We start from the raw sequence: 17,278 nt of genomic DNA, 5'->3' as shown, positions 1-17,278 counted from the left end.
TAAAAATCATCATTATTTTTTCCTGAGAATTCCATGACTAGTGGAGATGCGCTAGATTCCTGCAGTGCTGGTGAGTTGCGATTGGATTCACTGTATCTTCAGTGCATGGACAGCCATGAAGCTGATGTTGCGGGTGCTCTTCCAAAGCAAGAAATAAAGTCCTCTTCTGAGTGTCAGGCTGCTACTTCTGATTCAGAAGTGCTACATCCAGAAAAGGCAATTTTGGAGCCCTACACCACTCCTAAAATTCCTCTTAGTGCAAATGCACCTGGAACAGATGCAGAATCAAATGAATGTGAAGTTGGTCTTGCTGATGCTTACCTGTCTCCAACTGCAGACAGCTGTGAGAACACAAGTTTATCTCCAACAGACAAAGGTAGGTTGCTTTAGGTATAACCTAGGTATGCAATTGTGGCTAGACTGTTGCATGGAAAGAGAAATGAAGTTGTTAGGTATGATTTTGTGCAAGGTATGAGGTTATGCAAGTTACTTTAAAAAAAATCCACTGTTTCTTTATACATAAGAAATAAGTACCTTGAATAAGTTTTGAGCTGTTGTTTTTAAAAATTACCAACTGATGTATATTGGACTTATATTGAAACATTTATCGTTACTTGTTTGATTAAAAACTGCTGCAACTTGTGGTTGCAGCTATGTTTTCTGCATTAACTAGTTGCTGGCCTTTGGCAAGTAATTCCTTACTTAAATTTAAGAGACTTTACCATGTTACGATTATTTTAATCAACAGTGCAGTATTTGATATATCTTTCAGGTGATATACCACATAGCATTGTTTATCAAAATGAAGAAGGCAAATGGGTGACTGATCTTGCTTATTATACTTCATTTGATGAAGAACAAGATTTAAATCTGTCTGAAGATGATAAAATAGATGAAGACTTCATAACTGGATGTATGTTATCTTTTTCCTTTTTAGTTAACTTGTTATCTGTAGTATAGTGTTAGGTAAACTTTATTCCCTTTTAATTTTTTTTTTGTATTTAAAAAGATAGCATTTAATGTTGCAAATCCTTCAGACTTTAGATACAAAAAAAAATTGAAATCTGACATTGTTAGTAGCCTACAATGATATTAATATTACTTGTAGTTGATAGCTTCTTCCCTTGTTTCCTTCTCTTCCCAGGAAGTGGTATGGGTACTAAAATGTTGGAACCTACTGGGGATGTTTACTGGGCTCTTCTAAAAAATCCCAGGCCTTAGTCTACATAACTTAAAAAAAATTCCTTTAACTGTCTCAGACTAATCTTCATGGCAGTCTGTGTATTTGTCATACAGGCTTGGATGGTGTGCCTGTAGACAAATCAATTCCTTATCACCAAAATATGCTCTGATCATCTGTTTTACTAGACAGATTTGAGCATTGTATGCAACGGTATTTCTCCTTGTCTCTCCTAGTTTCTAAAGCTGACATATTGATGGGCTAATGTATTCTGTAGATGTATGCTCAAGGTTCTCTCTTTCAAAGAGGGTGCTGTGCAGAATGGCTTATTAGGAATGCAAGATCAAACGGTTGAAATGATGTTTGTCAACACCGTGGTGTTTTTTTGTTGGAACAAACAAATGAGATCCAGTATGGTAGAAATTTCCCTATCTGCTATGTCAGCGAAGTATTCATTATCTTTAAAATGCCAGGACATTTTGGACACCTGGCTGTAGTTCAGACTCGGCTTGTCCAATCATTCAAATATTTGTCTGCTGTAAATTTTTCCCCACCTGATGTTTTTTAAAGGAATTACGCCTTCTAGCTGCTTGGCTTACCTTTTAACATGGTACAAGACCTGTGCTTCCAGATTCAGTGCAGATAGCATTTTTCTGTCTGCTAGTTTGCCTGTCTGTCTGTAATGTTCAAATATGATGCTTGAATGCTTGACAACTGAGAGATTTTTATATGGACAGAAAAGAAATGATATCTGATGATGCTTCTGAGTCTCACTAATGACGTGTCTATCTCTGTCAGCGAGCTATTCATGCTATATATTCTTGTACAGAGTAGTTAGTGCAGGATTGCTCACTTGACAGAGTTTAGTGCTTCAGGAAGTCCTCATAAGACTCCTTATGGTTATACAGAGGACTAAAGAACTGATAATGACCTAAAGCTCCGCTAGATGTAACAACATGTCATTGATAATGGCACGTTGCCTTTAGGAGATATAGTTGGATTGCTCAGTAAAGAGAGAATCCAATTTTGTTGCTTTCCTCAAAAGTATGTATTTCAACTTTTTATAGTCAACAGCTATACTCACTTTACAAATTTGCATCCATGTATTCCTCCGTGACTAGGGATGCTGTGGGTACAAGGCCACATACTTCAACATTATGGTACCAAGATGGTAAGGTAGTAACACTATCTCTTGATAAGTCGTTTTTTAAATAATTTCAGAAAAGATATTTTAAGTGTTGGTTGTTATTTAAATATTAATTATGAAGATAATACAAGTATTTGAATTTAAATGAAATAATAATTTATTTGGCCTGTTAGTTTACATGAGTATTTCATGAACTGGTACAAACCAATCCGTTTCTTTTGCTCCAATTCATGAATAGCACCTTGATGAAATTTTCAAAACCAGATGTAATCTAAGTTTGTTCAGAAGTGGCCATATGATGCTCAAGTCTAGCTAGTATGGATGGCATAATCATTACAAATATATATTTGTGTATATATATATATTGTGTGTGTGTGTGTGTGTATATATATATATATAACTTAGAGGTGAATAAAGGTGGCATCTTATGGCCTTAACACCAAACTAAACTACATATATATATTTATATATATAAATATATATATAGTATCTATAGTGTATATATAGAGAGAGAAGTATTTATATATTTACATATATATAGTATATATAGTGTGTGTGTATATTTATATATATAGTTTGGTTTGGTGTTCAGGCCATAAGATGCCAGCTTTATTCACCTCTAAGTTAGCTAGCCAAATGCTGCTTTTACTGTGGCTCCTAAGGATACAGGAAATGTGGTTTTTAAAGCAAGCTTCATATGAACTTTTCCCACCATAGTGGGAGGAACCAACTCCTGGAGTATCCCAGATTGCCTTGGTTGCGGAATTGCAGTCTTTGCCTTAAAGTTTAATGATGCAAAATGGTAATGTAAAGGCTTACTGAATTCTGACTTGTTTTAATACGTGTCCTTTCTGGTTTTAAGCTGAAGCAGCAGCAATGATTGCACAAGACCAGGAAGAATTTGAGAAAGCACACAGACTTGTGCAGGTAAATAATTATCTGAATGTAAACAGAATAACACTCACTTATTTGCAAGTTACAATTTCTGAAACTTCTTTGCCTACAGGCAGAAAAAGACATTCTAAATGCATCTGAAATAGCAGACTCCTCATGGAAATCTGCCAATAGCTGCATTCAACTGAGAACATCTGAACTTGACAGAGATGCCAGTTACTTACGTTTGTCTTTGGGAGAGTTCTTTGGTCAGAGGTCTGAAGCTCTGGGTTGTCTTGGTGGAGGCAGTGATGTGAAACGGGTATGTATTATAATGTTCTAAGGTGCAAGGAAAGGACAAGAAAAAAACAGCAGTTCTTTTTTAAACATTATAACCAATTCTTTCTGAGGCTTACTTTTCTAAGTTCACAAAGGAAATTTTGTACGTATATACGACAGGTATGGATTAGTTATTTGTTTCTCACGTGGAACTGATATGAAGGGCTGGTTGGTGTTAAAAGGGAATCTTCACCTTTTGGTCAGAAATAAATTACATGTAGAATTATAGAGAGGAAGTTACAGAGGCCTGGGCAAACAGTCACATAGTTGAATGAAATGTTGCTCAGTTATTGGAACATTGTGGGTATCTTTGAGTGGCTATTGTTGATGTGCTACTTAGGCACATGTTCAGTTCTAGTAAAAGCGTAGTCGTCTAGATTTCAACATACTTCTGTAAGCTTTTTCCGACTTACACCTGGTCTCGTCTTAGCTGTTGTTGGTAGACAGTATTGCATCTGTGCTGCAGCTGAACAAAACTTGAGAAGTATATTCAAGGGAGGAAAAAGTCAAATTCAGTGATGTCCTGCTGACCTGGTAGAGGGAGCATGTTTTGTACTGGTACATTCAAAGGCTGAGAGGCAGAGCATGCCTCCAGGCAGAGTTGATGAGAGCATATGTGCTTTCTTTTGTTTAACTGGTACTTCACACACACACGTGTGTGTATGTATTTATATATACACGCACACATAGGAAGCATATGTATTTTGATTAGGCACTTAGGCTAGGAGGTGTGTTATTTCTTAGCCATACAAAAGCCGAACACCAACTGGGGGAGGCACTGTGCTGAAACTGCTTTGCAGACCCACTGAACCTTTTTATTAATGATTAAATTCACTAATGCTGTATTCTGGGTAACTTTTTTTATAGCCATCTTTTGGTTACCATATTACATCTCCGAAGAAAAGGGAACCTGTTGCTTTGCTAATACAATCTGATGTATCAGGATGTGACACTGTCCAAGAAACTTCACAGCTTTCTGAAGTGTTTACAGGTAATTATTGAATGGAAGGGTCAGACTTAGAGGCTGTAACAGTAGTTAAGAATTACTTGTATATAACTAGCAAGGACTGTTAAGAAGAGTATGTGATAGACTCGTTCACCAAATCATTTTCAAGGGTGTGGAATTGAACATGAAAATATTTCTCACCAATAAAACACAGAGCCTAAAGAGTTGCAAGAGGGAGCATTCTAACACCAGATAGTAGCTGAAGTTGTCTTGGTTTACAGCCATTACTTTCCTCGTTGCAGGACCTTCCAAATATTTTTCAAGCATCTCTAATGATTTTTTTATGTGTTAGTGTGCTTAAGTTGACTCTATAAAAAGTCTGTTTTTTGTCCAAAAAGGAAAAAAAAAAGGGGGCGGGGGGGCAAAAAAAAATCTCGCAAAACTAGCTAGGTACTGAAGTTTGTGACCACTGTTCAGGTAAATAATAGCCATAACTGTTGCTTTAAATAATAGACAAGTACCCTGATGTGCTCTGTAGTTATTTTGATATGAGTGTTGCTATAAATGCTAGGGGAGGGAGGTTTTTACGTCACTTCGTGGCCAGGTTATTAAAAATTATTGGCATCTGATTTGTCAGTAGTACTGGCAATGATCTTTATCAGCAATGTCAGCATGCAATTCCACTTTAAGGAGCAACAGATGCAGAAGAAGCTGAGAGCTTAGCAACCTGAGAGAGTATTACTTGAAATGCTAAGTATATCCAAGCCCCAAATATCTGCTACAAGCAGAACAGAAATAAAAATAAATAAAAATGCTTCATAATTATTCTCTTACTAAGCTGAGCACTTCTAAAACTTTGTTTTTTTAGTGTTCTAGGAAGTCTGTATGTTTTTCTTTAAGCAGAAACTCCATTAGTGCTATGGTAGCCTGTAGATCTCATCAGAATATCTCCTAGTTTGGGTTTGGTCTGGTAATCAAGAAGATTCTTAAGAGTTTTTACAGTTTCAGAAACATGTCCTCCTTCAAGTTCATTGCTATCTACCTCTGTCAAACCCTCTAGTGTATGCAAAATGGCTCTACTCAGATAAAACTTTTCTAGTTTTCTACTGGAGTTGGGTTTGTGTTCATGTTACATTGCAAATACAATTTTATGAGAAGATTTGTTTAGTTTGTGCTAATGTGATAAACTACCTGAAGATGAAGAGTATGAGCGTGGTATTAATAATGTCAGCTAATTTTGTGAACTGAATGTAGACTTTGAGTATGGCACAGACAACATTTGATGCTTGCAGTATTTGTATTTGTGCCATTATGGCAGTTTTTTCCTACAGAGCACTACACGAGCATGTGTATCCAATGAATGCTGATGTTCAGAGAATATAGTTATAATTAATTATCTATCTTTTTATTTCTTTCTTAGAAGACGTGGAAACAGAAACAAAAGAACATGGAAATTCTACCAGCTGTGAAGGCGCATGGCATAGGATGGACACTGCAGCTGGAACACAAACAAGCATTAATACAGAAGCAGCTACCCAAAGTAACCCAAAGGTATTTCTTTATATTTTCTATTAATGCAAGTACAAACTTGAACAAAAGTCACTTAACACTTAGCCTTATTCAAATAAATAATAATTAATTTAAGCTTTCATATCAACTTTTTCCTTTTATATCAATCATTTGAAATCCTAGCAGGTGCCTCTGTTTGTTAGGCTAACTTTGCTAGAATGCCATGATCCTTTAGAGAGTGAGGTGTTACTATTGTCATCTCATTTTCCCTTTTCTCCCTTCCTCATCTGGGTTGACAGACCAAGCAGTTCCACGTTGTGTTTATAAAATGAGTAATTTTCTTGTTGTAGTGTTTCTTCTTGACAGTATATTAGAAATGTAGTAACAACAAATGTGAATGTACTATGCAACGCCAAATCACTTAAAAATAAGTTTCTTAATTTGGTGTTTAACCCAATTTCCTTTGTTGTAGGATGCAATTTATGAGGACAAGTTTGAAGGTGGCTTATGTAATCATTCTGATTCTGTCCTGAGTATTAGCACAATTGCATCTGCTATCGCGAATGCTTCCTGCAGTGCTGATCCTACCCAGCTAGCTGCTATGATGATGGCACTCTCAACTAAAAATAAAAAAACATGTTTCCTCCCTGGAATTATTAAAGAGATGGAACTCTCTGCTAATCACACATTATCTAACAATGTGGAAAACAGTGCATTTGATATGGAAAAATACCTTAGAAAAACAGATGAGCTTGGACATGGAAGTGAATATGAGAGTATTGTGAAACATGACGCATCTGTTCAGAACTTTATGACTGATGGTTCTTTACTGAGTAAAGTTAGAAATAAGGATGCTCTTCTAGAAGACTTGTTAAATGATCATAATGAGCAGCAGCAAATAGATAAGCGATTTCTGGATTATTTGCATGCAGAAAATGAAACTCAGAATATCTGTAATCCATCTGATATTTCCAAGCATGAAGACAGGACTACAAATAGTGTAAAATGTTCAGAAAAGTTGACAGACTTATTAAATAGTAAACATTCACAGTCTTTAAGTGCTGACCTTACATCAGATATGCTTGGTACTCACTCACCTACAAGAAATGATGCACAGACATGTGGAACTCCTTTGTCAGCAAAAATAGAAATGTCACAGAGAAGTCTGTTTGCTCACCAGACTGACAATTTTACTAGCAGATGTTGTGCCAGGGAAGATGCAGAAACAGATCAAGCAACAAATGCTGTTCCTGAACCGTTCAATGATTTGGAGAGAAGTACAGGAAACACTGTGCCACTCAGCAACTTAAAACCTGCCAAACAATCTGGTAAATATGTCTTAGTAAGTCCTACAAAAGCAAAGCCTGTGCAGAAATTGAACACGGATGACAAGAAGCAAAGTCCAAAAATAGAGAAGAGAAACAAAGAGGCCAGTACTGCTTGCAGCGGGAATGTGAAACATGTAACTTTTGAGAAGCTCTCCCTGACTTCCCAAAATAGTAATGGTAAGTGAATCTGAAGAGCAATTCAAAAGGCAAATATAACCAATTATATAGGAAAAGGCTTTTCCTGAAAACAGACTTATTTCCTGTGCCTAAATATTGTTATTAAATTCTGCTTATTTACCAGAACATCAACCCATTCTTCCTGAATGTGACTTGCAGCCTTTAGAGGATGAGCAGTATAGCTTCAGACCTTCAACTTCACCTTTAATACACTCTTCTCCTAGTGATGCTTCTGGAACAGCATTTTCAGGGTAAATGTCTTGGAGCAGGTTATAAGAATTACTAGTGCTTCATGAGGATTTTTGAGTGATCAAGTTTTAGTTGTAGTATTGTCCTTGACCTCAGTTTATGTTTATAGATCTCTATTAAACTGACTTCATTCTTAGACCTAACCTTTCTTTTTGCTTTTAATGTGTGTATGGGGGAGCAATCTTAAGCAATTGTTAACTTTTTGTTTTTCTCGCTGGCATGATGAGAGGGATGATGGACAGGAATGTGGCTGTTTCTGCTCAGGATTGTCCAGTAAAGCAAGAATACAAAATACCCAGCATGTTAGCTAGTCAGACTCTTTAGATAACTCCATCATCACAAAAAATTGGGTATAAAATACCCTATTTACTTTAACTGTTGTTCTAGTGCAATTCATCTCCTACAAATAAAGCTATTTGGTTGGTGATTACAATGTCAAGCCTTGCTATCATATAACTAGAATCATATAGACCAATGATGATGTGGGTGTTTTTACTTTTTATAAATTACTGGTATTTCAGTCACTTTCATTCTCAGATTCAGATTGCTGCTTGTGAGAGAGGGTGGGCTGAAATATTTGTATTGCTTTTGAACACTTCATATTTTGAAGCTGCATCTTGTGTCAAAGATTTCAGGATTTCTTAGCAACTGAAAGGGTAACATTATTTAAATTGTCTTCAGTAATAAGAAGTGCTATATAAATTATAAGGTTACAACTAAGCCTGTCATGTAGTCTTAAACATGTACTACGACCAGTAGCCAGTGGCTATGTATGCTGTCCTGAAAAGAAGAGGTATTGAATTGTTTGCCTTAACTTCTCAAGTTCACTGCTTGCTATTTAACTACAGTTAGCATGTGGTACATGACCTTAGAACTACATGCTGTTTGGCATTTTTCAAAAATCAGAATGTGCAGAAGTATGTGTATTTATACAAGCATGTTTTTTTTTCTGGTTAAAATCGCCAACGACTTCAATTGTTTTCATGGCACTCGACACACTTTGTCGAACAAGAGCGCCTATATTTTCATGTGTGTGAAATGAAGAGAAAGCAGGGAACAGGAAATACTGATATGTGATGTCTGGGATGTTGAATGATTTCATTTGGCGTTTTTCAATCTAATTGGGTATAAGCATACTTACTTCTTTTAATAACTTACTGTGTTTTTTCTATGACCTAAGCATCTGAGCGCAGCTGTGGAACTCTGATGCTTTGCTTTATGAACTTAGGTTTAGTGAAAGTTTCATTTACATCAAGGTCAGAACTTGTAAAGGTTATTTGATTGCTGATTTTTCATTTCTATTGACTGTAGTAAGCAGAATGATGAAGTAGATTGATTTTGAAATAGTATAGCCCTATTACGTAGCATTCATTTCCTTGGGTGTATCATTAGAAATGTATTCTAATACCAATGTACTCTTAATTTGTTTTTCAGGTCTGAAGCTGATTATACTTGCACATCGCATTATCCAAAATCTCCATGCAAGGATAGTACACTACCTCAGTCAGTTTATTCAAGCCCAAGCATGAGCAGATTAACATATGTCTCCGCATCTGACAGTACACTTAAGAACACAGCTGTAATGCGTGATCCACAGGCACACTGGGTAAGAAAATCTTGATCTGTAATTATGCATTAATTCCCTTTCTTAAAAAAAACATCCACCTCCCAAAACGAACTCTTAAATAGTGAAAATAATTTTTAACAGTTCATTAGAAAAGCCTTAAGGATTCTAGAACAGCTTAGTATGTACTGTGCATGGGCAAAAGGTATTCTGCTTCTCCCTCTTCTCTCACCCACTGAGTTTTCAGAAATTTAAATTCTGAACTAGATTTTGATTAATCACAATCCCTAGTGCAAGTAAACAAAATCAAACATTCAAAGAACTACTAACTTAAGAAAAAAGTTTGTGGGTTTTCTCCTTTCATTTTTCTCTATTGCTTGTCGAGTCATTCTGTTTTTGGAACACAGTGTAGCATTCCAGTAGCTGATTGCAGCACCTATATCTGCTGTTGTCACCCCTGAAGCTCCCTTTCTGCTCAGCTTCAGCTGTTGGGAAGAATACTTTTCTTACCACACCCCCTGAGAAATATTTATAAATTCCTATTCTAACTTAATTTTTCCTAAATGATTTCAGGACCAAAACCACCATTTGTTTGTCTCTGACAATCGTTCTGACAGTTCTTACTGCTTTAGCAAAGAGTGTACTCTAAGAATGATAGTTCAGACTTGTGGTCTTATGCTGATTAAGATGATTAGTATTCTTTTATCTCAGTCAGTTGGTTCCTTCAAATCTGGAATCTTTGTTATGCCTCCCCTGCTCCAAAATGTGTGTAAATGTGGATGGAATTTAAAAACAAACAAAAGCCGAAAACCTCTCTGATAGCATCCATCCCAGTGGAAACTTTTTCAAGTGAAGAGCCACAGATGTTGTAAAAACAAAACGGCAGACAGGACTTGACAAACTTGATTGCTTATGTTGATTGGATACAATACCGGTATTAGTGTCTGTCTCATTAACCCCATTTACTTTTCTAGAATTTATAATATTTCTAATAATATTGTATATTTTATTTGTTTACTAGAGTGAAAATGCAAGTGAACTGAGTACAACAATAATTAGAGGCAGCCCAACACCTTCACATGAACATGCCAATGAAAATGTAGAAGACTACTTGTGCCAAAGAAACCGAAAAGGAGTGCTGTGTAGTGTTGATGAGAAATCAAAAGAAAATGATCTTACAGCTATTAAAAGAAAAGTTGAAGATGAAGTACAGGGCCAAGAACTGCCGAAGGAAGGTTTACCAAAGAATGAAAAGCCTCTTGCATCTATTCCTTCAAATGTAGCAGCAAATCATAAAGAGTTAGACCCTGTTAAATCAGCTTTGTCAAGTAATTTTTGCAGCTTTGAGCCACTTTCTGTTAATGTTGATGCAGAAGCGTGGCAGGATCATACAAGCAAAGCCCAGAGACAAGGTTTACCATCCGTAAATGTATTACCTATGTTTCCTGGCTTAAGAACTTATATTCCATTAAATCAAAACTCATCTGGTGAACAGTATATTCCTATTTCAAGCTTTAAACCCCATGTCACTACCTCTGAAAGCCAAACAATTTCTTCTGTTCCCACGTTGCTTACAGGACGTTCTCTTGTAACGACTCCATTTGTCCAACAGCATCTGGGAAATATGCCATCTACTGGAAGTACAGTTCTGTCCCAGTTCCATGGCTGCAGCTCTGCAGGTTTTGGTCTTCCAGCAGGGCTTCCTTGCTCTACTATCCCAGCAGGACATGTAGAGAATCCAGTTCCAGTAGGAATTCCTTTGGGTTCAAATCTTGGTCCTGGCTCTTTGGGTGCAGCTTCGCTTTGTAATCCACATGTTGCTTCCTGGAACAAGAATATCTTAAACTTAAAATCATTTGCTGGACAACCTCTTGGAACTAGTAGAAAAGAGTGGGACTTTTCGATGTCACCTGGTCTTGGTAAGGCTTTTAAAAAGTATGCCGAAAACATAGCTTTGGACAAGAACGGCTAAAATTATTATGCGAAGACTAGCAAAGAAAATTAAGGTGGCACTATGCTGTGTAACCACAACTATTGTTTATGCACCTTTGATATTTTTAAAAATCGTATTGCTAGTTTTTCTTATTTAATCATGTTTTCTAAATTCAATATTGATTTTTATAGTCCTCCTAAGGGTCTTAAAATGTATTTTCCATAGTCAAAAGAGGCTAGATTTCAACATTCAATCTTTTTAACCTTTGTTTAAAGGATCTAGCACTGTCTTCAATCTCATAAGGAAGAGAAATCCTAGTTGCCGTTCATATTAAGCATGACAACTCATGCTCTGGAAATTCAGTTGTGTTTCAGCTGCAAAGTAGAAGGCATTTCTTTTTGTAACTCAACTTTGTATTAACAGCCAGCAAAGCTGAAAAATCCCAGGAGGAAAATGGAGGGCTTAAGCTTTTTTCTAGTTATGAAAAGGGAAAGAAAAGCTTCCAAGCACCTTCTGTACTTTCTGCTGTTTCTCTGTATCTTGACTTACCTCTAAATCAAAGCAATGTAAAGTATTTCACTTCAGAGATTTTTCTTGATCTGATCTGATCTGATTTTTTTTCTAGTTAATTCTTTGAGATGAAATGACAAGCTAGTGGGGTTGAAGGTTTGCATTTGTAATAGTCTATAGGTGATTTTCTATTTATTAATCAATAAGTATTTGATCTTGTTAATGGATTTTAAAATAGTAAAACTTGAACAGTTTTGAATAGTAAAACTTGAACATCTTAATTGCTGGCTTATTGTACTTGCTTTTGAACTTCTCTGAATATCTGTGCAGTGTAGACTTGATTTTTTGGCAAATTTGACTTTTTGAACTTGAAGTTATATTCCAAAGATGCTAGTCCTAGTACGTATTTTCACCCTCATGTTTGTGTTTGAATTTTCTGTTTTGGAGGATTAATAATAGTTTATGGCCTTAGAAATAAAACCTACTGTTCAAGTAGTTTTAGTCACTGGAATAGGCTGCCCAGGGAAGTGGTTGAGTCACCATCCCTGGAGGTCTTTAAAAGATGTTTAGATGTAGAGCTTAGGGATATGGTTTAGTGGAAGATTTGTTAGTGTTAGGTCGGAGGTTGGACTCGGTGATCTTGGAGGTCTCTTCCAACCTAGACTATTCTGTCATTCTGTGAAGTAACTAAAATTTTACTCCAGGTAAAGTTGTACATGTGTCTTCCTAACTGAGACGTCAATTTTTTCATTTGACATGAATATCCATTAGTGGGTTTGTGGATAATTGATCTTTGGCATGCCACAGAACTCTTAGCTCATTTTGTTGTCATTATAATGTTGCTTTTCGTCTGAAAGAGTTATTTTGAATATTGTAGAAGTAAGGACCTCCTGGAAATAAAATACTTGAATTAGGATTTCTTGTTGATTTGGAGGTAACTTTTGATGGCAGCATTTCCACAGCAAAAATCTATTCTAAGAATACTCAGTGTTTTCTGTAACAAAAGGTTGCCTGAACAGCTTTTTAGGTAGCCGTTCTAGTCTAGTAGAGGAAAAAAAAGCCCTTTTTGGTCACATTAAATGTCCTAGAGAAGTTGCAATATAGATGCTTGTATTTTGGTCATTTGGGCTACCACTGATTAAGCTGTGAAAACTGAGTGTTTTATATAAGGTGTGTGTGTGTACACACACTTTGTGGGTTAGTGACTGCATGGGATGTCCTAATTCCATAAGTATTTTTGTGTGTGATACTTGAATTCCAAGTAACATGCACAAAAGAAATAATTAAAATCCTAGGTGTCAAGCTGGTGAAAAACATTCTTATGTAAACTGTAGGAGTCGAATGTTTCCTTGATACAAGGAAGCATTTGGCACGTGGATTTACAAACTTGATGTGGTGACAGCCTGAGTGCTGATTTGCTTGTGGAAACTTGGACCTAACAGTGGCATGCTTTCTTCCGAAGGACATGTAAAAGTACCAGAAGAGCTGAAGTTCCCTAATGCCTGTTGTGTGGGAATTGCCTCACAGACTGCTCTTAGCATCTTTAATCCAACTGAACGGTGGCTGCAGGTCAGCATTGGAATACTCAGTATTTCAGTAAATGGGGAAAAGGTAAGAGTTTTTTAAATTAAGTTATAAGCATAATACTGTAACCTTATGAGATGTCATACTGTAAAATTAGAGCCCTCTAGAGAATTTTAAGTTCCTTCTGTTTTATAGTTAAGGTAGACGAAAGCAATGGTAGCCTCTTTCAGGCAGGCCACCTGATTTATCCTAGTGAGTAGGAATAGCAGGGGTATATACAACATCATGGGGTTGACTTTTAAAATTGTTTTGCACATGTGAATTGTGGTAGGTTACAGCTTACTACTTATTCATTCCCATCTTTGTGTGGAAAAGAAGTTATCCCTAGAAATGCAACAACTATCCTCTGGATATGCTTTCTAATACAATTTTTGGAGTTTGCTCCCATTTTTCTCAAAATCTATGTATCTCCTGTGACAGAATGAGGAAGATTTGGAGCAGGCTTCAAGCTAGATGGCTGTGGGTTTTATGTATCTTGTAGGCCATAGATTGGACATCTTGGACTTTTTCATCTACTTCTGTTGGCACAGTAATAATTTCAGACAGAAGAGATCTCAAGAGCATGTGAGTGACTTAGCTTAAAAGTCTACTAGTACTGTTTCCTCCACTGATGAATGCTCTTTGCAGAGAAGAATATGGCAACAGGACAAGCATAGTATGCTTTGAGCTTCTGACAACTGGACACATGGGAACTTAGGAGCTAGGTCTTACTTCTTCCCATAGCTCTCAGCGGACTGTTCTCTGTCTTGCTAATCTTTTGAAATTGTGTAGGGACATCCAAAGTTCAGTTCAGTTGTAGGTTCTATGCAGTACAGCTTTTTTGACTTTTTTTTTTTTTTGAAGCTGCTTCTTGCTGTTTTTATTTACTGGTCCTTTTTACTAAGAGATACCAGACAATAATTCATTTTGTGGGAGTCAAAAGCTGTAATGTATAAGCATAGTGTACTTACAGATCCATAATGTGTCATTTCTTGGTGTGTTTATTTTCTAGCAGGTGTAGCATATTTTTCCAGAAGAATGACTTCTGGTTTTGTTATCATTTCCTCCTAAAAACCAAAAACAAACAAAATCACTAATCCACAAGTCTCTTTTTGTGCATGTATAGATGTATATGTACATGGAAGTTTGATTTATTTTCTTACATTTTCATAGTTGCTCAGTACCATGAGGCTCTTAGGCAACTAACTGTTCAGACCTCAGACTCTCTTGTACTAGGTGGTGATTTTTTTCATGAAATTACAATGGACAGTCACATCTCAGTCACTTACATGAAGAAATATAAGCATTCAATTCATTTGCTGCACAATGTAATGAAAATTCTTTTTTTCAGTCAGGTTACCTCTAAGTTGCACAGAGTATGACTTGCAGATGGTCACTTCTGCTTGCAAATTATATATGAATATGTTCAACAGAAACTTTAAGACATTTTTACTAGGATTGCTACTGATCTCCATTTTATCAACCTTTCCCTTAATCTTCCCTCACGTTTCTTCCTCCCATCTTTGGCCAAAAGCACCAAGTAAAATTGGTTTCTATTAGCTATTTTGCTGATGTTTTTTTCAAAATCAGGACTACTTATAAATTCTTTCTCAATTATAATAAATACTATAATCCCAATCCTAATCTTCCAGTAGATGCTGGAAAGAAACCCCAGCAAGTTTCAGGCTGATTTATTTAACTTTTAAAACAAATGCCTACAGCTGGGTGAGATGGAAGTGGGACGTAATTATGATGATGCAATAATTCATGTTGAACAAAAATGCATGCAAGATGTTTTGTGCTGAGCATTGGAGCCAGATAAATATGGTATTTTAAAAGAAGCTGTTCTCCAGCAAAAGGCTTGTTGAAATTGACATAGATTTTGTTTTTCAGGTGGATCCTGCGAAATATCAATGTCTTGTGTTCAAGAACAAAACAATCACAGGACCCCATTCTACTGATGACCTGAAAATACTTTTCCTACCTTGTCATTCGGGGATCTTTCAGTGTATTCTCAGTGTTTCATCATGGCCAGTTTCTGCAGATGCTGAGACAATCGTTCAGGCAGAAGCTTTGGCAAGTAGGGTAGTTCTGACAGCAGTTGCTGAAAATCCTCATTTAGAAGTAAGTAGCCAGTTGTGGTTTTTAACTGGAATTTTATGAATAGTTTAATGGCTCTGACAAAGAATACAAATGTGAAGTTGTTCCGCAAAGGAACCTAGAATTTCTTACGTTAGGGACGGGCAGGGAATATAAAAGAGTATATTTTAGAAACTTATAACTACTTAGGAGGTTTTATTTATGGAAGAGCACCTAGCTGAACATGAAGAATTTATACAACTGTTTGAAAATAATAAAACAGTAGTACTAGTACATTATTAAAAGAACGGATGAGGTCTTTAACGTCTAATGCTTTTTTCAGTATACATTACCTACTCTGCTGGACATCATTTAGCATTAAAACATAGCGAAAACCATTCCAATTGTTTAATTTTTTCATTTTTTAATTACACGAAGTGGTTTTTTTCGTGCTTAGTTGTTCTTTTGGGTTTATGGCTGCAGAGAATCTTTTCTTTCAGAATAGTTCATAATTAAAAGTAAATAGGTATATGGAATGCTTTATCTTCTGTCTTGCCATAAAAAACAGCTAGATGGGAGGTAGTATACTAACTCCAATAATTAAATTTGGATTTATGCAGTTGTACATTTAAGAGTCTGGTCAGGCAGAAGTGTGCATGATGCTACTTTTGGAGGTGTCTCAGCAAATTATGTGGTTGTCTGTGACCTTGCTGACAAAAGTCAAATTGTCAGTATATTAATCACAGCTAGCATTTTTTTTCATCTTGCACTGAACTGTTAACCTACTTGGCATAAGCAAGTTTTAAAGAAGTTTTAATAATATTCTGGTTTAATATATATGAATAGATACAGTATTTTCATACTTCTGTAAATTTGAATTTAACTTTTAATGTGACTTTCATAAGTAGCTTGACAAAATCCATCATTGTCCATGTTCTTCATTCAAACTTGCTTCATTTTTAAATTAAAAGTAAACCATACTATACCTCTACATATCTTGTCATCTTATTGAGATGGTAAAACGTACCAAATAAAAGCTGTATTTTGCTGCAGATCACAATACAAAGTATTGCTATACAAACAAAATTAACCCCTTTAGTTATTTTCCTGAAGTTTAACTAGCTAAAATGTTACAGTTAACATAATGTAGTGTCCTGCTGCTTTTGTATGCTGGTGCATTTTGGTGCTCTTCCTTCCTTATAATTTCTGCTTTGCCTTAAAACCAGGTGGAAACAGGAAAACAAGATTATCTGGATTTTGGTGACTTGACTTATGGCAGTTGGAAGGCTCTTCCTCTAAAACTTACCAACAAAACCCACGCTTTTGTGCCAATTAGACTGATTATTAATGCAGTAAGTACAGTAAGCGTGTTGTATGTGAAAATTAAGTTCTTGCGATACTGAATTTTAATAAAACCCTTTTTGGTGTATATGTCAATAAGAAATGCCCTTGACACTCCATGTAAAAATTCCAAGAAGTCTAAAGTTAGTAAGGAAATAATTTTTGCTGGGTGGTAATTTGATTGAGCTGTAACAGCACCAGCAAAAATGCTTCTGGAAAAGTCAAACTTTTTTTTTCCTCTCCTTCAGTAAATCAGCACTGTCCCTATGTTGCCTGAGTCAGTAGTACATCAGATAGCAAAAGAATTGTGTTGCCTAAATGTTTTTTTAGAGAAGATGTAGAAACTATTCAAGTGGAACGTGCTGTTCAAACAGCTGATGACTGAAACAAGCAGCCTTGTTTCACAGCAAGTTGAACGAGTTCTGTATTCCTTTGCAGGAGCGAGAGTGGGGCTCTGCCTGCACTCTCCCACTAGGCAGGAATGCCCTGCATTACAGGCTACAACATTCTCCCCTTTGAATCTCTGGCAATGTAGATTCT

The 17,278-nt window shown here is 36.2% G+C and overlaps 1 protein-coding gene and 1 long non-coding RNA gene across 3 annotated transcripts in view; one reads left to right on the top strand and one right to left on the bottom strand.

Annotated features, from left to right (window-relative positions):
* CEP192 (centrosomal protein 192) overlaps positions 1–17,278 on the top strand; it is a 65,134-nt gene that overhangs the window by 11,578 nt on the left and 36,278 nt on the right. The window contains exons 9-21 of one of the 2 annotated variants that reach the window (XM_035317532.1): positions 28–376; positions 773–913; positions 3,190–3,254; positions 3,334–3,522; positions 4,407–4,530; positions 5,909–6,036; positions 6,467–7,499; positions 7,624–7,750; positions 9,183–9,354; positions 10,334–11,231; positions 13,218–13,366; positions 15,212–15,442; positions 16,624–16,749. In XM_035317532.1, coding sequence (XP_035173423.1) covers positions 28–376; positions 773–913; positions 3,190–3,254; positions 3,334–3,522; positions 4,407–4,530; positions 5,909–6,036; positions 6,467–7,499; positions 7,624–7,750; positions 9,183–9,354; positions 10,334–11,231; positions 13,218–13,366; positions 15,212–15,442; positions 16,624–16,749 — 3,732 coding nt within the window. Of the gene's footprint in view, positions 1–27; positions 377–772; positions 914–3,189; positions 3,255–3,333; positions 3,523–4,406; positions 4,531–5,905; positions 6,037–6,466; positions 7,500–7,623; positions 7,751–9,182; positions 9,355–10,333; positions 11,232–13,217; positions 13,367–15,211; positions 15,443–16,623; positions 16,750–17,278 lie in introns of both variants that reach the window. The other variant, XM_035317531.1, reaches the window with a different exon arrangement.
* LOC118161852 lies at positions 11,868–12,145 on the bottom strand. Its single transcript, XR_004748194.1, has 2 exons — positions 12,024–12,145; positions 11,868–11,943 (listed from the first exon to the last, which is right to left on the bottom strand). It is a non-coding gene; the product is annotated as an uncharacterized LOC118161852 (long non-coding RNA).

The sequence above is a fragment of the Oxyura jamaicensis genome, chromosome 2 (genome assembly GCF_011077185.1).
Source record: "Oxyura jamaicensis isolate SHBP4307 breed ruddy duck chromosome 2, BPBGC_Ojam_1.0, whole genome shotgun sequence".
In the NCBI taxonomy this organism is placed as follows: Eukaryota; Metazoa; Chordata; class Aves; order Anseriformes; family Anatidae; genus Oxyura; species Oxyura jamaicensis.
Note: the sequence above shows the minus strand (reverse complement) of the source record. Positions and strands in the feature narration are given on the sequence as shown.